Raw genomic sequence first — 21,677 nt, 5'->3', positions numbered from 1 at the left:
TTTGGTCCATAGTGACATGGTAGCATCACACAGTTGTTGCAGATTTGTCGGCTGCACAGCCATGATTCAAATCTCCCGTTCCACCACATCCCAAAGGTGCTCTATTGGATGAGATATGGTGACTGTGGAGGCCATTGGAGTACAGTGACCTCATTGTCCAGTGGTGAGATGATTTGAGCTTTGTGACATGGAGCATTATCCTGCTGGAAGGAGCCAACAGAAGATGGGTACACTGTAGTCATAAAGGGATGGACATGGTCAGCAACAATACTCAGGTAGGCCGTGGTGTTATACGATGCTCAGTTGGTACTAAGGGGCCCAAAGTGTGCTAAGAAAATATCCCCCCACACCATTACACCACCACCACCAGCCTGAACCGGTGATACAATGCAGGATGGATCCATGCTTTTATGTTGTTTACACCAAATTCTGCCGACCATCTGAATGTTGCAGCTGAAATCGAGACTCATCAGACCAGGCAATGTTTTTCCAATCTTCTATTGTCCAATTTTGGTGAGCCTGTGTGAATTGTAGCCTCAGTTTCCTGTTCTTTGACAGAAGTAGCACCCGGTGTAGTCTTCTGCTGCTGTAGCCCATCTGCTTCAAGGTTCGATGTGTTGTGTGTTCAGAGATGGTATTCTGCATACCTTGGTTGTAGTGAGTGGTTATTTGAGTTACTGTTGCCTTTCTATCATCTCAAACCAGTCTGCCCATTCTCCTCTGACCTCAACAAGGCATTTTCCTCCACACAACTGCCGCTCACCGGATAGTTTCTCTTTTTCAGATCATTCTCAGTAAACCGGAGAGATGGTTGTGTGTGAATATCCCAGTAGATCATCAGTTTGTGAAATACTCAGACCAGCCCGTCTGGCACCAACAACCATGCCACGTTCAAAGCTTGGTTATTTTTACCTACAGATAATTCTATAATAAAGCTTACCTGTAGGTAACATGAATATTTCCTAAATGTGCACCGTTTAGGGGATATTCACCCTGCATGCAGCCGGTGACATCACGGGTGCGTTTGCTCTGAAGGTCCGCCATACCTTGCTGGAACTTCACAGCTTTATGCCGGAACTGTGGGCTCCCGCCAGTCACAGCACCGGAGCACCAACCAGGAGGATAGACAGACATGTCCGCCCTCTCAGCGGTGACTTTACAGCGTTGGAGGGCTTCGCTCCAAGGTAAGTATTTCACAATGTGCCAGTATGCGATGCATACTAGCACATTATGTCATTGCCTTGCGTTTTTTTTTTTTTTGTTTTTTTTGAACATTTGGTTTACAACTGCTTTGGATCCCCTTTCTTCCCCATTCTGATGCTCCATTTGAACTTCAGCAAGTCGTCTTCACCACATCTAGATGCCTAAATGCATTGTGTTGCTGCCATCTGGCTGATTAGCAATTTGTGTTACCAAGCAAATGAATAGGTGTACCTAATAAAGTGGCCGGTGAGTGTATATCCAATCTATATTCTGCACCTAGGTAGATTCCATGCATGCAGTAATGTGTATTATAATCCATCCCTGAGCTTCCATGATAACTCCTAGATCATGATCCCTCTTTTAACAGCTGAAACCTTGAAGAAGCAGATATTAGTCCTGGAGGGGTTTCTGATTGGCTGACCAAACACTTTTGATCTGGTTGTTAATCAAGGTGAACAGAACAATTAGGACCAGCTGTAGTATTTATGACCCTTCTTGCTTATCGCCGTAAACAGCTGTCCATTGGATCAATTAACATTTTTAGAATTCGCATAAATAACCTGCAAGTTCTATCAGTTTAGAGAAACCAGCTCTAACAAGCAAGGCCCTCTGATTCCCCCCTGTATTGTAATTGTAATGTCTGCCCTAATGTTGTAAAGTGCTGCGTAAACTGTCGGCGCTATATAAATCCTGTATAATAATAATATATATACCCCCTACAGGAACCCTAGGATTCCATGGATTCCTAGTTGAGAAGCCCTGGTCTAGATGTAAGTAAAAGTGGATTTTTCACTTGCACAAATTTTTTATTCAACCACTTTAGTACCGTACTATAACCAAAAGATGGCTACGGCGCGGTATTATAGTTCTGGGAGGGCGTTCAGAGATGTCCTTCCAGAACCCCACCTCCTGCGGGGCGCATCAGGCGCGCTGTGTGACCGCTGTGACCTTCAGACACAGCTGATCACAAACCGGTGTAAAGGTAGTGCCCCATCAGTGCAGCCTCATCAGTAGTGCCCCATCAGTGCAGCCTCATGAATAGTGCCCCATCAGTGCAGCCTCATGAATAGTGCCTCATGAATAGTGCCTCATGAATAGTGCCTCATGAATAGTGCCTCATCAGTAGTGCCTCATCAGTAGTGCCTCATCAGTAGTGCCCCATCAGTAGTGCCCCATCAGTGCAGCCTCATGAATAGTGCCCCATCAGTGCAGCCTCATGAATAGTGCCTCATCAGTAGTGCCCCATCAGTGCAGCCTCATGAATAGTGCCCCATCAGTGCAGCTTCATGAGTAGTGCCCCATCAGTGCAGCCTCATCAATAGTGCAATGGTGCCCCATCAGTGCAGCCTCATCAGTAGTGCCCCATTAGTGCAGCCTCATCAATGGTGCCCAATCAGTGCAGCCTCATCAATAGTGCAATGGTGCCCCATCAGTGCAGCCTCATCAGTAGTGCCCCATCAGTGCAGCCTTATTATTATTATTATTATTATTATTATTATTAAAATATATATAATTTTTTTTTTTTTTTTTTTTTTTGATCTTTTGCTTTTAAAGGTAAAGAAGAGGTTTGGCTTCTTTTTGACCCCAGATCTCTCCATAAAGAGGACCTGTCATCCTTATTTCTATTAGAAGGGATGTTTACATTCCTTGTAATAGGTATAAAAGTGACCAAAAAAAAAAAAAAAGAAATTAAAGGGACAGTATAAAAATAAAGAGCAAATAGGAAAAAAAAAGTAAAGCGCAGAAGCGAACCAATACGTAAGTCGCGCAGACATATGTAAACAGTGTTGGCACTGTGAGGTATCGCCGTGAACGTTAGAGTGAGAGCAATAATTCTAGCACTAGACCTCCTCTGTAACTCTGAACTGGTAACCTGTATAGGCATTTAAAGCGTTGCCTATGGAGATTTTGAAGTACAGTAGTTTGTTGCCATTCCACAAGCGTGTGCAGTTTTAAAGCGTGACATGTTGGATATCTATCTACTCAGCGTAACATCATCTTTTATATTATACAAAAAAATTGGTGTGTATTTTTTTTTTTTTTTTAAATCATTAAAGTGTATTCTTTAAAAAAAAATTGTAGCAAAAAATACTGATAATTGATAATAATTGTGAACAAAAATGTGCCAGAAAAAGCCTGGCCGGCAAATAGTTAAAGCAGTCTTGCAGTAAAATGCCTGATTTGCTTATTCATTATGGGCCCCCCCTCCCTGTAAGCGCTCATTCACATGGACGGAAGGTTCTACCGTCTCTCTAACAAGTGATCTGCGTTGGATCACTTTTCAGAGGCGGTTTAGAATCAGTTTGCAGGTTTTCAAGAGACAATACTGCCACTTCCTGCACCTCTGTTTTTTGATCCCCACTGTGGATTTTACATTGAACTACCTCGTCTAACTGCCGTAGCCACGCTTGGCACATGGTTGCTGTGCAGGCCCATTGACTTCAATGGGCATGCCTGATGGGCAGTGCCACCTGTCATACTTGACACAAAATTGCACAGCCATACCTTAAGGCAACATATACAGATGTGAGCAAAAACCACCTGTTTTTATCCTCACCCCACACACCTTCCGTTTCCTTCCCCCAGCGGTGAGCTTAGCCTTAAGGTTGCTGCATATAGGTGTAACCCATGATTATTGTACCTGTAAAGAAAAACTTTAGATTTTTTTTTTTTTTTGTTTTGTTTTTTTACTTTATACTCTGTGTGATATGCAATTCCTGTACAGCAGGGCTGGAGTGCGAAAGGAAGAAGCAATACAACCAGCCAATCGATTCATGACGAGGAGAATGCTGATTGGCGGAGAGAGAGAGGAGAGAGATGAGCTCATCACTGCCTCTCCTGTCCAGTCACAAGCTGGAGGAGGAGCCATGACGGCCTAAGCTCAGAGGACGTCAGCTGGATGATGCTGGACAGCAGTCTGAAGACCTCTTGTGGCTAAAAAGTAGTAGTGCAGGGGACAGCTATGGACTGAAGCGGAATAATGCAGCAAAAGCTTTTTTTTTTTTTTTTTTTTTTTTGTTCATTTTAGCTTTTAAATCTCTTACATTTTTTATCTTTCCTGTCTTTCCTGGCTGGAGTTATGCGTTACACTCTCACTTCCTTGTAGTAAATGTGTATAGTTCAGTGAAAATGATGACATATGTTCTCTGGAATGGTTACCCAGTTCTACTCGTTGATCTGGTTGGCTTAGTATGTTGAACCTTTTTTGTCATCGCCCTGTTAGACATATATTTTTTGTTTACAGAAGCCATACGGTGTTCAAGCAAATTCAGTTGTGTTTGTTCAGTGCTTGCAAGTGAAATATAGCAAGGAATGAATCGGATTTACCTCACTAGAGCGGATTGTATCTAAAGCTAACCATACACATTGCAACCCTAGGTGGGCAGTAAAAGCGGGCGAATTTCACTGCCCCGCAATGGCTATACCCATGCTTTGCAGCAAACGTTAAACAGCATGGCGCATTTGGCAGGGGGTATCGTGGCTGAAAGTGATCCACTGAAGCTGCAGATGATTGATTTATGGTTCCTTCATCACCGGGACTATGCATGCTCGGGAATCAGGTCACATATGCTACACACATATTTACCATCCTTTAGTGGGAAATCCAGTTGTTGGTAACACCAGAGACCTATAGATGCCAGAAATAGGGAGGCTTATAGTTGCCAGAAATAGGGAGGCCTAGAGCTGCCAGAAATGGGGAGGCCTAGAGCTGCCAGAAATGGGGAGGCCTAGAGCTGCCAGAAATGGGGAGGCCTAGAGCTGCCAGAAATGAGGAGGCCTAGAGCTGCCGGAAATGAGGAGGCCTAGAGCTGCCGGAAATAGGGAGGCCTGGAGATGCCGGAAATGGGGAGGCCTGGAGATGCCGGAAATGGGGAGGCCTGGAGATGCCGGAAATGGGGAGGCCTGGAGATGCCGGAAATGGGGAGGCCTGGAGATGCCGGAAATGGGGAGGCCTGGAGATGCCGGAAATGGGGAGGCCTGGAGATGCCGGAAATGGGGAGGCCTGGAGATGCCGGAAATGGGGAGGCCTATAGTTGACTGAAATGGGGAGGCCTATAGTTGGCTGAAATGGGGAGGCCTATAGTTGGCTGAAATGGGGAGGCCTATAGTTGGCTGAAATGGGGAGGCCTATAGTTGGCTGAAATGGGGAGGCCTATAGTTGGCTGAAATGGGGAGGCCTATAGTTGGCTGAAATGGGGAGGCCTATAGTTGACTGAAATGGGGAGGCCTATAGTTGGCTGAAATGGGGAGGCCTATAGTTGGCTGAAATGGGGAGGCCCATAGTTGGCTGAAATGGGGAGGCCTATAGTTCCCTGAAATACCTCTTCAGTAGATATGTGAATCAAAATAAAGAAAATATTCGGAGATTCAGGTGCATCCGAATTTCCAAATTACAATAGTAACAAATTTTAAACGAATCAGAAATAAGGCAACTAGATTTTGTCTGAAATATCAAATTACCTGAACTCAGAATTTGAAAATAAATTTGAAATGTTAGCATATTGCTAACTATTGCTGATTCCCTTCTGTGTGTATTAGTGTTAGAATATATTCACCTTCCGAAATTCGACTTTGGTAAAGCATTGAATAGAAAATAAAGGAAAGGAAAGGATTTGAATTTAGAATAGTATAGAATAAAATTAGAAAAGAATATAGCTGTCTTTTGAAGTTTGAATAGAGAAAAATAAAGTAGAATAAAGCCATCTTCCAAAATTCGAATTTAGAAAAGAGTAGAATAAAACAAAATAGAAAAGAATAGCGTAAAACAAAATAGAATAGAAAAGAATAGAGTAAAACAAAATAGAATAGAATTGAATGTAGCCGTCTTTCGATATTCGAATTTTGAGTAGACTAGAACCAGCTATTCCTCACAATGAATGGGATCGATACGATATTTTCAAATCAAATTCGATTTTGAATCCATTGGAAAAATTTGAATCTGTTTGAAAACAAAACAAATTTAGTTACAAATGTCTTAGTAACTTAACGAATCGATCCGAAACTAAACACATTTTTTTCATTCTGCACATGTCTTCTCTTCAGCATTAAAGATTTTCATCCGGGTACTTCTGCAGCACAGCTGTGCGCCCCACTTCTATATATTGCTATCTGGAAACTCCTTTTACTCATCTATAGAATTCCTGTATATATCAAAGTGTCATCTCTATTCATTACAGTCAAAGTTGGAATCTGGTGATTCTGGTGTCAGACGTCAGTAAAGGAACACTTTTCAGAATTTGTTTTTGGCCCCCCTCCATTCAACTACTAGTCAAGTAAAAAATACATCTATTCCCTGTGTAGCAACAGCCTGCTGGTTAGAAATGGACCACATGCATGTCTTTGTGACAGCAGGAGGGGATCCTAGAATTCATCTGACCCACAATTAGTAGAAATGGGCCCAGAGGGCTCTTATGGAGATGCACAGTCTGAACTAATGGTGTATGCCTCAAAGAGGGAAAGGACATTGCATTACACAGGCTTTGGGGAGCAGACCAGACCATTTCCCATGTGAGGAGCTTTGAGAAATCTCACTGTATTTAAATACAAAGATTTGTTGACTTCCTGACTTTAGCACAGTAGCAGTGTTTGCTGGGATGAAATGTAACGTTTGTGGGTTGCTTTTACTTGCTGCATAAACATTAGACTTTAGGTTATTCCTGAGCTGTATAAAAGACTCTTCTTCTGTACGTCTCTCCTAGACAGATTTCGGAGCTCCTCCCATAACTATCTGTATTTGTGTTTTCCCTAGATACGGTGAAGGTTCTCGGATTAATATGTGCCTCCGTGTTTGCCTGGTACTTGGGCTATTTCTTTGCTGAAATACTACCTGAAGACTCCATACAGACTGCCATCGGAAGCGTGCAACGGCTGGGAGAAAAACCTGTGATCAAAGGTACCTTTTTATTTTTTTTCCTCCCAATGTGTCCCAGATCTTCCAGTATTGATACAGTTGGGCATTTCCTTTTTATATACCTCCTTTTCTTCGACACCCCCCCCCCCCCCCCTTTCCATGGTCCTCTACTTGGTTATGTTCTCCCAGGACAAAGGCACGACCAAAACCTGACCACAAGGGCCAGCTGTGCACCAAAAAAGGTACTTTGGTCCTTTGGTCCCCTCCCAAAGAGAAAGGACCCCTCCCTGACCCCCCCAGGTGCAAGACTCCTGACGAGGGTAAGGCCCATTCTGGTCCACCTAGCCAAACCCTGCTCCTCATGGTCAGCCAAAGCTGTCCAAGGAGTACTAGGTGAGGTGCTCTTCTGAAGAGAGACCCCCTCAAGGCAGGGAAGGAAGGAACCTGATGGCCACATATAAAAAATTCTAGACTTCAGAGTAGGCCCGAGGACTCGCATTCTCCTCCCAGAGTGAAAGGAAAACCCAAGCATAAGTGCAGGGTGACACATGTGGAGAGCAAATATAAATAATTTGAAAAAAAAAAAGGCAAGTGCATTAGTTAGACCTTGTAACTAAAATTGCCCCAGCCCTGGCTAAAGGACTGAGCCCTTGAGGTGTAGTGAGGTTTCATACAATGGGGTTCCAAACCTATGTGGTTACTCTGGCATCCTAGAGAGCCACTACCAGGGGGCGCTTGGCACTGCAGGCTCTCTGCCTTCCCAGCCCCTGGCCAGACCAGGTAGCACTTTTCAAATCAGGAGGCACTGGACCCTTGGAATCCCCCACACTTGTCCTGATGGCTTATGTCACCAGAACAAGAGGTGGGGGGAAATCTTCCCATAGGGGCACCTGTTTCCTGTTCAAGTGAAAGCTATCTATCTGTGAGAGACAGAGTCCTCGTATTGTAGCCTGAACTGTACAGATATCTTTGTTTTGTAGCCTGAACCGCATAGGGGTCTTGGTATAGAACCCTAAACTGTATAGAGGTCTTTGTATAGGGGTCTAAACTATGTGGGGGTCCTTGTTAAAGCACTTGAACCGCAAAGGGGTCTTTGTATAGTGGCCTGAACTGCATAGGGGTCATTGTGTAGAAGCCTGAATCACATAGCCTGAACTGCATAGGGGTCATTAGGAGCCTGAACTGCATAGGGGTCATTGTGTAGGAGCCTGAATTGCGCAGGGGTCATTGTGTGGCAGCCTGAACTGCATAGGGGTCATTGTGTGGCAGCCTGAACTGCATAGGGGTCATTGTGTAGGAGCCTGAATTGCATAGGGGTCATTGTGTGGCAGCCTGAACTGCATAGGGGTCATTGTGTAGGAGCCTGAACTGCATAGAGGTCATTGTGTAGGAGCCTGAATTGCGTAGGGGTCAATAGGAGCCTGAACTTTATAGGGGTCATTGTGTAGGAGCCTGAATCACATGGGGGGCCTGAACTGTACTTTATTACAAAAGATAACTACCGCCAAGTCTCATAGGTCTTCCATGTATGGCGGGGATGTCATTGTGCTCGAATCTGTTGGGCGAGATGACCCGGTTACGGTGACATTGCTGCGTGTCCAAAGACAATGAAGAAACCATTCATTCAAACATCGAAGACGGGAACACAATAGAGACAAAAGGGAGGGGGAGGGGTGATATCTCTGTTCCAGTGAATGGGTCACGCTTGGGCCATCATTTATCTGTGTGTCAGTAAGTATATAATAGGTTTGTGGTATGTGGCCATACACCGTCCAGTCTGATTGTACAATCTCCTCTGGATCTCCAATCAACTATGTAGGAGGGTCTGCCTGATTGTTAAAAATTGAAAAGTGTAGTTTGTCCTCTTATTATATCCCTTTGGTAAATCTAAAGGAGATTGTGCATAATTTGTACAATAAGATTGTATAGTGTATGGCCAGCTTTAGACCCTTTTCACACTTGTGCGACTACAAAGTCGTTAGATTTTACCGCAAATTCGCGACCGCGATTTTACCACGATTTTGCCGCGATTTGGGATCAGTACTACTTTGTACCACTTTACAGGGTTGGGGTTTACAAATGCTTTGACCCTCAGCTTGTGGTTACAAAGTCGTACTGAAATCGTGTCTATATTTTTCAGGTACGATTTGCATGCTACTTGAGGGTTTAACATTGAGGTCTATGGACATCAACTCGCATGGAAGTTGGACCAAAGTAGTGCAGGGACTACTATGAAGTCGGCGCAACTTAAAGTCGTGCCAATATGAATGGTAGTCATTGAAAATCATGGAGAATGACTTGTCACTTGCAGTACAAAATCGTGGGACAAGTCGTATAAGTGTTAAAGGGGTTGTAAAGGTATTTTTTTTTTTTTTTTTTTTTTAAATAACAAACATGTTATACTTACCTTCACTGTGCAGCTCGTTCTGCACAGAGTGGCCCCGAACCTGGTCTTCTGGGGTCCCTCGGCGGCTGTTTCAGCTCCTCCCCACAAGCATTAACCACCTTAATGCGAGCTCCCTCGCATGGTGCTGAGTGCTTGCGGGCGCGGTCCCGTGATACAGCCGGCGGCTATAGCCGCTCGCTGTATCACTCGGCCCCGCCCCCCGGCGCGCTGCGTCATTGGATGTGATTGACAGCAGCGCGAGCCAATGGCTGCGCTGCTTTCAATCCATCCACTGCAGCCAATCAGCGACCAGGCTGAGCTGCAGTGAAGATGACGAGGACGAGCAGCGAAGATTTGAGGCGTCAGGTAAGTAAAACGGGGGGCTGGGGGCGGCGGTACTGTCAAAAGTTTTTTCACCTTAATGCATAGAATGCATTAAGGTGAAAAATTTTTTACCTTTACAACCCCTTTAAAGGGGCCTTAGGCTGAAAGATTTCTCTTGTTCAGCTTCGCCGATTATCTCAGCCGGCAATTGTATTCTGACAGCCAGAGCACCAACAACTGTCAGAATACCTGAACAGCGGCTACATCTAAATTAATAGAAAATTTTAAAAACTGCACTAGACTAGTAAAAATTAGAACAAAAGCAGCAACTCGGTTGTGGGATACACACAGTAATGGATAGAATAGAAAAGAGCTGCGCTCAAAAACATTAATCATGAATGGTGAAATCAGTCCATAAATTGATAAATCAAAAGTTCATGGGATCGATTCAGGTAACCGCCACAGTGACTTCACACAAATAGAAGAAGTGCCCGACCACCATATAAATTGCCTGCTTACCAGATAGCAGGCAACAAATAGCGATCGGCTGTAACCCAGCCACGGCCTTTATCTTGCTAAGATGGCTGCTGGACCCACACAGGAATGCCCCTGGTTTTTGACCTGGTGATAGCAACCCCCTAGGCGTCCCGCTGGATCGTGGCTATGCTGGAGATGTACTCCGGGGAGGCTCAAGGAAAGGAGAAACTACCATAGCGTGATACTGTATACCATTTATTAAAAGAAAAGATGTATTGCACTTCCATAGATTAGGATAAAAATGCATAAAACAAATGCCGGCCGGTGAACACAGGAGCCCGTCCTCCTCACAGACAGCATGGTGACGTCAGTGCGTGCCCTCCCAGACGCGTCTCGTCATAGGTGACGTTTTCAATGGGGGGGCCCCCATTGAAGGTCCAAAACCAGGGGCATTCCTGTGTGGGTCCAGCAGCCGTCTTAGCAAAATAAAGGCCGTGGCTGGGTTACGGCCGATCGCTTCTTGTTGCCTAATTTTTGGTAAGCAGGCAATTTATATGGTGGTTGGGCACTTCTTCTATTTGTGTGAAATCACTGTGGTGGTTACCTGAATTGATCCTGTGAACTTTTGATTTATCAATTTATGGACTGATTTCACCATTTTATGATTGTTTTTGAGCGCACATCTAAATGAATGCAGCCACTGTTCGGTCGATAATTGAATGCCTCGATTTTCAGGTCGGGGGCAGAGTGCTGACATTATTTCTGCTTTGTCTGCAGCCAGCTAAAATATTCTCTGTGTATAGCTAGCTTTAGGCAGATTGTTGGACCCCGCGGTGAAGGAAAATCAGTGGTTGGAATCTATTTTTAAAGGCAGCCCTGTTAAGCGGGGTGTCCCAGAGGGTCCCTGGCGGTGGTTGAGCTTCGGTTTTACAGCCCCCTCAGCAGCCCCTAATGCTCACGGCTGTATATATGCCACAACGGCGATGCTTTGCAGCCAAAATTAAAAGGAAAGTTGCATTTGGCAGGCAGTGCCACCACCGAACGCAACTCATTTAAGTGAATAGGCCAAGCAGCAACTGCCCAGCATGCAATGCTTGCCTAAATCACTGCCCTCGCTGAAAAGCGATTCACTGTGGATCAGAAGGCAGCAAGGGCTGCCACATGTATGACTAAACCCTAAGAGTACTGGAAAGATAAGAGCGCCCCAAACTTGGATAAGTCCAGTAAGGGTTTAAACTGTCATGACATGAAGAAAAAGTTAACGCGTTTCAGGTCTTAAAGCCCATCAGGCCTTATATGTGGACAATAGGTTAGAACTTGTACTGGACAAACAAGCAGGAACTGAAGACAGTTGCAGTAGAGTCCTGGCAGAGCATCACCAGGGATGAAACCCAGTGTCTGGTGATGTCTATGCGTTCCAGACTTCAGGCTGTAATTGACTGCAAAGGATTTGCAACCAAGTATTAAAAAGTAAAAGTTTGATGGATGATTGTTAATCTGTCCCATTACTCTTGGTCCCTTAAAAAGTAGGAGGCACATATACAAACTGTTGTAATTCCTACACCGTTCACCTGATTTGGATGTAAATACCCTCAAATTAAAGCTGAAAGTCTGCAGTTAAAGCACATCTTGTTCGTTTCATTTCAAATCCATTGTGGTGGTGTATAGAGCCAAAAAGATTAGAATTGTGTCGATGTCCCAATATTTATGGACCTGACTGTAACTGTATTTAAAACACTTGATGGCAATTTCTGAAAAAAAAAGGTTTCCTATATAGTAAAGTCCATAAACTGCTGTTTATATCCAAAACTTCATGGGACATCAGAGGAACATTAAAAACGAATGTGTTCTGTTTATCAGTAATCAAAGCAAACCGCTCCGCTTACCAGATCAGGTGGAACTCAGATTATAGAGATCATACGAGCATACACAGGAGGGATGGGATCGCCAACAGATGGAAAACGATCAGCGATGGCAAAGATCTTCCTCCTACTCCACACTGTTGCAATATTAATTTCCTGGATACTCCAAAGGAAAGCACTCCATACGAGGGTATATATCATAGGATAGAAGAGAGAGGCTTCATAGTGCACTACTTTAAAAAGTCTTTATCCCAAAAAGTTTTCCATCAGCACTGACACGAGCGGTATGCAAACAATTCAATTCAAACACAGCCGCGGCTCACGCCAGCCAGCTGATGTGTAATGACGTCACGATTTAAAGCTCCACCCGACGCGTTTCCCAGTAGAAGGCATCGACTGGGAGCTGATGAAAAACTTTTTTTGACTATAAAACAGGAGTATTTCATTGCCCTCCTTTTTTTTTGTCCATTGTCACTAAGTGTCAAATCACAGTCTTAATTGTTTTACATTGTTGATCACATTTTGTTACATCACTACTTATAGTAATTTTGGTTGTGCATTTTTCTTTTTCTTACACATTTCTATAAGCTGGATAGTCTGGTTTTGTTTTCTGCTGCACCTCCCCCCTTGTCATTGTTGCATATATTTTTTATTTTTTTGTATATGCACATATTTAAGGTTTAGCGCAGATTGTCTCCCTTTTTTATCTATTTTTTTTTTTCTGGTGTGAACCGGCAGTAAGACAAGATCCAAAACTGTCTCTGGAAGTGAACTCTGTAAAACTTGGAGAGGCTGAAAGCTGCTGCGGCTGAACAGAGCTGTGTGTGGTACCATGTGACAGTAATACGCCCAGGTATAAATGCCTGGGATGTGGCCTGCTTGCGTTCTGGGTATTCGTCACTGGGCACATACTGCCCTAAACGTTCGAACCACTCGATGCACCATCCTGCCACAGCAGCAGCCCTCTGACCTGCTGGATCTCATGCATCGGGGCTAAACCCTCAGTGTGCATGATGCCTTAGTATCCATTCAGTCACCAGTGGTGACAGGTCCTCTAATATAGCGTGCCTAAAAATTAATATCCTGTAAGCTTACCTATTTGCACAGCCAACTTTTTTCTAAATTCCCATTTACATAGTTACATAGTAGGTGAGGTTGAAAAAAGACATGTCCATCAAGTCCAACCTATGTGTGTGATTAGAAATTATAAGAGTCATAAAACGCCACCCTGAATAATGATACCCAACCCAACAATGGCACACACCCAGCCTGGCGGATCGCCAACTGAATATCATACATTGAAACTTTAAGGAGATATTACATTTTTTTTTCTTATTTAAAATAAACATGTTATACAGTGAGGGAAAAAAGTATTTGATCCCCTGCTGATTTTGTACGTTTGCCCACTGACAAAGAAATGATCAGTCTATAATTTTAATGGTAGGTTTATTTTAACAGTAAGAGACAGAATAACAACAAAAACATCCAGAAAAACTAATTTCAAAAAAAGTTATAAATTGATTTGCATTTTAATGAGTGAAATAAGTATTTGATCCTCTAGCAATCAGCAAGATTCCTGGCTCCCAGGCAGTGGCGTCGCTAGGGGGTGGCTTTTGGGGCTATAGCCCCGAATCTGGGTCCCATAGCCCCGAGTCTCTGCAGGGGTCCCCAAGGGGAGGGGGAGGCTCACTGGGGACCCTGATGTAAGTGGGGGGCTCTCTGGGGACCCTGATGCAGGGGGGAGGCTCTCTAGGGACCCTGATTTAAGGGGGAGGCTCTCTGGGGATATATACACACACACACACACACACACACACACACACACACACACACACACACACACACACACACACACACACATATATATATATATATATATATATATATATATATATATTATATACATGTGTATGCCCGCCCTACGGTGCTATGGGCTACTACTTACTACGGTGTTATGGGGTCTAGCCCCAGATCTTTTGTAGACCTAGCAACGCCTCTGCTCCCAGGTGTCCTCTATACAGGTAACGAGCTGAGATTAGGAGCACTCTCTTAACTGTTTGCTGCCCGCCCACCGTGAAATGACGGCAGGGCGGTGTAGCTCTTGTTCTGGGACGCCAGAATGGCTGCTCTCGCGTGCAGCGCAGAGATCGTGCCCGTGCCATGTTGCTAGGACACGGTGCTACCCCGATCTCTGTAAAGAGCCGCGTCCGCGGCTCTTTAACCATGCGATCGGCTGTGTCCAATCACAGCCGGTCACATGTAAACACGGAGATGCCGGTAATCGGTTCTCCTCGCTTCACACTGACAGAGTGTGAGGAGAGTAGAGACGATCAGCGGCATCTCCTCACAGGGGAACATGTAGGAATGATCATCAGTGCCCTGATTACAATAAAGAAATATAGTGTCACAATACAGTGCCCACCAGTGGCAGCAATCAGTGCCCACAAGTGCCACCAATCAGTGCCCATTAGCCATGCCAGTCAGTGCCGCCTATCACTGCTGTCCATCAATGCCCATCAGTGTCGCCTATCAGTGCCACCCATCAATGCCCATCAGTGCCCATATGTACCGCCTATCCGTGCCGCCTATCTCAAGAAAAGCTGAGACCATAGTCACCAAGAAAACAATTGGTACACGACAAGTAACACCAGCACTAAAACATGGCCATCTGTGGATGGGGAGGAAAGGGCATGATTAAAGACGTGGGATCTGAACCCAGTGCAGCTGGACAGCAGCCATCGCTGGAGGGTATAGATAAACCGTGTACAACAAACGGACCAGCGCTCAATGGGTTGAAGAGTAAAAACAGTCTCGCAGCAGACAGTTGAACATAATTAGTCCTAGTTTATTCAGTAATGCATGTAAAAGAACAATCCTGTTGTCAGACAGGAAGGGATATGAGGTAGGTAAAAAAGAAATCAACCGCTTACAGTTTCACAGAAGATCCATGGAGCAACAAGGAGCTGAAGGCATTGAGGTTTACAAAAAACCTCCTGCAGCATAGGGGGGGGCAATACCCCTGCTGCACTGCGGCCGAATATGGAATACGCTCACCAGCGTGTGGGGAAGGGCTGGACGCGCTGGAGGCGAAAGCGAAGATAATTGACAGCGGGAAGGTGGAGACCCGAACTGTAAGCTCCTCCTCTTCTGGGGTCCCACATCAGCGTTCCTGCCCTCTCTTTCCTGCCAGGAGCCCCCAAAGCAAGCACCTCCTCCATGCCCACTAACCAGCTAAACACATCGGGGGGGGGGGCAGGATATTACATGTAGATTAATGCAGGCTTCACCTCCCTCTTATTCTAACACACAGGCTGGAGGGGCGTGATGCAGCTTGTGACTGACAGAAATCTGCCCACACCATGGCATTGCCAAAAAGTAATAAAAATTTGATTTCAATATTCTATATATTTGTATGACAAACTAAAACAGTTTATTGATATTAATTATTTTTACTCTGTATTCCAAAGGCTTTTTTTTTTAACATGTGACCAGCAGCAGAGGAATAGAAGCTCCTCCTGCTTATGTTTCCCTGCAGACAGGCTGGGAGAGAGATGGGTCATGTGACAGCTGTATATCAATTAGGAAAAAGGTGATTACCGTATTTATCGGCGTATAACACGCACCCCAATTTGAGAGGGAAGTTTCAGGAAAAAAAAAAACTTTAAAAAAAAAAAAATCACTTTGAAGCAAAATAATGGTCAGTGAGCATCAATGCAGACTGATTGGTGCCCATCTGCAGCTTCAGTGCAGCCTGATCTGTGCCCATCTGTAACCTAATCAGTGCCCATCTGCAGCCTAATCAGTGCCCACCTGCAGCATTGCTCAGTGTCCATCTGCAGCCTTGCCGAAATATTGGCTGCCACCGAGGGGAAGGAGGGGATGAGGGCTGCCAAAATAGACCTGGATCTCCTGTGTACTTGGCTCAGTGCCACGCCCAGTCCCGCCCCCTGGCCCGGATCCTATGATGGACATAACGCTGGTCCAATGCCGGGACATCAATGCTAGGAGATGTCCAGGGGGCGGGACTGAGCGTGACTGTGAGCCGAGCTGAGTACACAGGAGATCTGGTGTTCTGCCGAGAAAGTTCCGCTCGGCGGATAAGGACCCCCCCTACTGCGCAGGCGCTGCGCCTGCGTAGTAGGATCCGGCGGAAATAGCCGAAGATAAATAGGGGGAAATCAGCTGTACACGGTGCCTGTAAGGGGGCCCCTCGCGGGCTCGCTTCGCTCGCCACGCTTCGGGCATGGCCTCGCTTCGCTCGGCTCTTTTAGATTCCCCCTCTAGGTTCACTTGGATGGTGGGGAAGGAACCTGGACCCAGAGCGCAGGCACCGTGTACAGCTGATTGTAGATTTTGTCGTTCGGCTATCTCCGGCGGCTGCTAGCAGTTGGTACTGCGCAGGCGCTGCGCCTGCGCAGTACAGGGGGGAACTTATCCGCCGAGGGAACTTTCTCGGCAAGACACCGGCTCTATTTCGGCAGCACTCGTCCCCTCCTTCCCCTCGGTGGCAGCCTATATCGGAGTATAACATTCACACACGATTTTCCCCCTATTTTAATGGGTGCAAAGTGCGTGTTATACGCGATAAATACGGTATTTTTTTTTTATTTAATTCAAACAATTACAGTGCCATCATCCATATACAGCAATAGAAGGGACAATGTAAGTTAAACAGTGTGTGTTTAGTATCACTTTAAGTCTAGTCCAGTTGTACAGGCTCGTCTCCTGTACTGAAACTGCTCACTCTGATCTCACTGCATACTAAGAGCCTCTCACAGTGTGCATTAGAAGCTGCAGCAAGTCGTATGGAGCCCGCCTCATTTCCTGGCTGGAGGACGCACCGCATTGTCTAGCCCTTTCGTTGCCCAGAATAGCTGTCCCTGGACTGCCCTTTTTGTTCATTGGATTTCATTTCTTTAATGGGGGGCTCAGCATCACATGTAGGCGTTTCCAGTTTGTAGAGCACCCTGCCAGCTCCTCCCACCAGCCATGATCTGCCTGTGTTGCATAGAGAAGCACCGATCGATGAAGATGTTACTGGGTCTGATATTTAGGTATGGAATGAAAACCGATTGTATTTAACTTCGTAGTGCTGGCGCCTCCCGGCCCTTTAAGAGGTTTATGATGCTGGGAGGCGGGGCTCGGCTTAAGATTAAATGACAGCCGTTGTTGGCTGCCATGGCGGTCACGTGGTCCGAAAACTCCCGATTGCTCTTTCGGTAAGGCGGCGGTAACTGTGCCAGGAACGGGCAGCGCACGCTCTTGGCACAGGTGTATTGGGGGCAATTCACGCAAATATACCCTTATCCTTACCCTTCGGCACTAAGGACCAGGCGCAGAGAGGCCACATATTTTGCGTATGGCTGGTGCCAAGGGGTTAATAATTTTATTAGCATGTCGATGAGGCAGAACCAGGGCAGGTAAAGTATAGGCAGCTCAATCTTCATCTTTAAATGCCGCTCTGCGGTTTGCATGGCCCTGTGCAGCCTGCTGTGTTTTTATGGATTCCTGGTGATCGCCAAGGGACAGATTTGTGTGACATCTCCTCTGCCATTCCTCTGGGGGTTTTCAGTTCCGCTGTCGTTGGAACTCGCCGCGCTGGCTTCATTTAACACGACACCGTGGAATTAGACAATTTCCTTTTTGTTCTTAGCTGGCACAACCAGTTTTACAGCTCTGGACTCATGTATGGTTTTCTGATGAGGAACACCTTGACACCTGTATCCTTTGATCAAGAAAGTTCACAGCTTTAAATGCCACCTTGTCTTAAAGGGGCACACACCTTTAAAAAAAAAAAAAAAGAGTGGGGGAGGGTTACAACCCTTGTGATTGTAGTGATGGGTCCCTGTTGGGGGAAGGTAGGGTCCCCCCCTTTCTGTGCCTCTGGGGTAAGGGGGGGGGGGGGTCCAGGTCTTAGTTTAGTGTGTTATACCAATTTGTTTTTTTCATAATTTTACACCCGTGTGCTTTGTATAGGTGGTTATGTATTTAGAAAATTACCGAAGATTTCCACTCCCTTTCATTCTTTTTTGGTTGCAGTTTCACTTTAAGGATATGTCATATGTGCAGTTAAATGTGTCTTCCTTAATATGAAGAGTCCTTGTAGTTTGATTTGTAATGTCGGGAGAAGCATGTTGTATCCAGCAGACTCCATTAAAGGTTTCCTTGGCTGCGTGAGCGATCCGGTGCTTCTCAACTATTCAAAGTCACGCGTTGCAGAATAAACAAATACTCGCTGGGCAGCACAGTGGCCGGGTGGTTGGCAGTTCTACCATTGCAGCACCGGGGTCCTCAGTTTCTATCCCAGGCAGGACAATGGGATACATGCTGGTAGGTTGATAGGCTCCTGCCTGAATCGACCCCAATATGATCTTCTATTGAACACACCCAAGATGACTGCCTCACCGTCTGAATGCCCCAACACCATATTGATAATACAAATAATCAAGAATAAATATGATTATAGGGATGTTTTGTGTTGTGTTTAGGGGACATTTCTAGCCATCCTTACATGGTCTGTCGATATATACAGTTGTTTTTATAAAGAAACGATCTGAGTGATTGCGTTATTTCCTGCATCCTGGTTGATCTTGGCTTGGACTCACTGGCTGCAATCCAGAAATATATGAACACAAAGGCAAATAGATGTGTGCTGATGAGGGAGGTAAGGATATAACTCCTTCTTCTTCTTTTTTTTTTTTTTTTTTTTTTTAAAGGCTGATTCTGTAAAACCAGACTAGTCCGGTATAGGAGGGGAAAAGGATTCTTTTTTTTTTTTTTTTTTTTCCTTTTGCTTTGGGCTCCCTCCTTTTGCTCTCTCCTCCCCCTCCCCCCTCCTTTTTGCTCTGGCTTCCCTCTGTTTGCTCTGCACCCCCCGCTTTTTGATCTGCCCCCCCTTTTGCTCTGCCCCCCCACCTTTTAATCTTCCCCTACCCCCTCCTTTTACTCTGCCCCCCTTTTTGCTCTGCACTTCCTCCCCTCCTCTTTTTTTAATCTTCTGCCCCCCCTCCTTTTACTCTGCCCCCCTTTTTGCTCTGCACTTCCTCCCCTCCTCTTTTTTTAATCTTCTGCCCCCCCCCTCCTTTTACTCTGCCCCCCCTTTTTGCTCTGCACTCTGCCCCCCCCCACCCTCCTTTTTGCTCTGGCCTTCCTTCTGTTTGCTCTGGCCTCTCTCCTTTTGCTCTGGCCTCTCTCCTTTTGCTCTGCCCCCCCTCTCCTTTTGCTCTGCCCTCCCCCCTTTTTGTTCTGCCCCCCCTCCCTGTTTTGTTCTGCCCCCCTCCCCCCTCCGTTCTGCTCTAGCCTCCCTCCCCCCTCTATTTGCTCTGGCCCCCTCCCCCTCCCACAAACCCCCCCCCCAAATGACCCCATTTTGGAAAGTAGACACCCCAAGCTATTTGTTGAGAGGCATATTGAGTCCATGGAATATTTTATATTTTGACACAAGTTGCGGGAAAGTGACACTTTTTTTTTTTTTTTTTTGCACAAAGTTGTCACTAAATGATATATTGCTCACACAGGCCATGGGCATATGTGGAATTGCACCCCAAAATACATTTAGCTGCTTCTCCTGAGTATGGTGATACCACATGTTTGGGACTTTTTGGGAGCCTAGCCACATACGGGGCCCCGAAAACCAATCACCGCCTTCAGCGTTTTTAAGGGCGTGAATTTTTGATTTTACTCCTCACTGCCTATCACCGTTTCGGAGGCCATGGAATGCCCAGGTGGCACAAAACCCCCCCAAATGACTCCATTTTGGAAAGTAGACACCCCAAGCTATTTGCTGAGAGGCATGGTGAGTATTTTGCAGCTCTCATTTGTTTTTGAAAATGAAGAAAGACAAGAAAAAACATTTTTTTTTTTTTTTTTCTTTTTTCAATTTTCAAAACTTTGTGACAAAAAGTGAGGTCTGCAAAATACTCACTATACCTCTCAGCAAATAGCTTGGGGTGTCTACTTTCCAAAATGGGGTCATTTGGGGGGGGTTTGTGCCACCTGGGCATTCCATGGCCTCCGAAACTGTGATAGGCAGTGAAGAGTAAAATCAAAAACATGACATGCTTTACAATTGCGCACAAATGTGCAGTGGCAACAAAATAAATACATTTTTAAAAGCCTTTAAAAACCTTTACAGGTTACCACTTTAGATTTACAGAGGAGGTCTACTGCTAAAATTACTGCCCTCGATCTGACCTTCGCGGCAATACCTCACATGCATGGTGCAATTGCTGTTTATGTTTGACGACAGACCGCCGCTTGCGTTCGCCTTAGCGCAAGAGCAGGGGGCGACAGGGGTGCTTTTTTTTTTTTTTTTTTTTTTTTTTTTTTTCTTTATTATTTTTTTGCTTTTTTATCTTATTTTTAAACTGTTCCTTTTCATTTTTTTTTTTTTTTAATCATTTTTATTGTTATCTTGGGGAATGTAAATATCCCCTATCATAGCAATAGGTAGTGACAGGTACTCTTTTTTGAAAAAATTGGGGTCTATTAGACCCTAGATCTCTCCTCTGCCCTCAAAGCATCTGACCACACCAAGATCGGTGTGATAAAATGCTTCCCCAATTTCCCAATGGCGCTGTTTACATCCGGCGAAATCTAAGTCATAAAATGCTCGTAGCTTCCGGTTTCTTAGGCCATAGAGATGTTTGGAGCCACTCTGGTCTCTGATCAGCTCTATGAATCACCGGCTGCATTCTCAGGTTCCCTGTTGAGACAGGAGAGCCAGAGAAAAACAGGGAAGACGGTGGGGGGGGGGCATTCCCTCCCACGGCTTGTAAAGGCAGTCTAGAGGCTAATTAGCCACTAGGATTGCTTTTACATGAAAGCCGACCGCTGGCTGAAAAGAATGATACCAAGATGATACCTAAACCTGCAGGCATCATTCTTATAACCACTCAAAGTCGTGAATGGCGTACCTGAAGACAAAAAAATGGTTAACAATAAAGCACAGTAAACGGTAAAGTATAAAAAATTGCATACCTGAAAAGCAAACATGATAAAACATATTAACAATAAAACATTGCAGAAAAGAATACAGTAAAAAAGAGCAGAACAATAGAGAGAGAATAGAGAGAGAGAGAACAATAAAACGACAACTATTTTTTTTTATTTTATATTTTTGTATGTGGTTTTTTTTTTTTTTTTTGTTTACACTTTTTTTTGTAACTAACTTTTATAACTGTAACCGGTTCCAGGTTCGGGTCTCTCAAAATGCGATGGCATCTTGGGAGACCCTGTGAAAGTGTGTCTAGTCTGTGCAATGCTGTACCCTACGCTAATACTCAACTAGTGAATGGTAGCATTCAAAACATTCACCAATGCAAAGACCAGGATTGTCAGGACAGGAGAGACAATAATAGCGGGTGTCACGCCTATATCCGCGCTTGCTGCAGACACGACATCTTTTTTGGGGGGGTTCGTTGGGTAGGGGTACTCAGGAGGACGTAAAGAAAATGCCTCTCATGCAGCTGACTGCATTTGGTTGGGGATGTGAATGGGGGAAGTACGGGCGCTGCAGAAGTGGTGGTTCCCAATTAGGATTGGCGAATGCAGCAGGAAGGGCATTATGGGCACG

At 45.2% G+C, this 21,677-nt stretch overlaps 1 protein-coding gene across 2 annotated transcripts in view; it reads left to right on the top strand.

The window, feature by feature from the left end:
• FAM3B (FAM3 metabolism regulating signaling molecule B) overlaps nt 1-21,677 on the top strand; it is a 101,590-nt gene that overhangs the window by 41,585 nt on the left and 38,328 nt on the right. Inside the window, exons 2-3 of one of the 2 annotated variants that reach the window (XM_073617221.1) lie at nt 1,926-1,973; nt 6,953-7,096. In XM_073617221.1, the coding sequence (XP_073473322.1) occupies nt 1,926-1,973; nt 6,953-7,096 (192 nt within the window). The remainder of the gene's footprint in view (nt 1-1,925; nt 1,974-6,952; nt 7,097-21,677) is intronic. The other variant, XM_073617222.1, reaches the window with a different exon arrangement.

This window comes from Aquarana catesbeiana, linkage group LG02 (genome assembly GCF_042186555.1).
Source record: "Aquarana catesbeiana isolate 2022-GZ linkage group LG02, ASM4218655v1, whole genome shotgun sequence".
Classification (NCBI taxonomy): domain Eukaryota; kingdom Metazoa; phylum Chordata; class Amphibia; order Anura; family Ranidae; genus Aquarana; species Aquarana catesbeiana.
The sequence above is the reverse complement of the archived record's forward strand: the minus strand, read 5'-3'. Positions and strand labels throughout refer to the sequence as shown.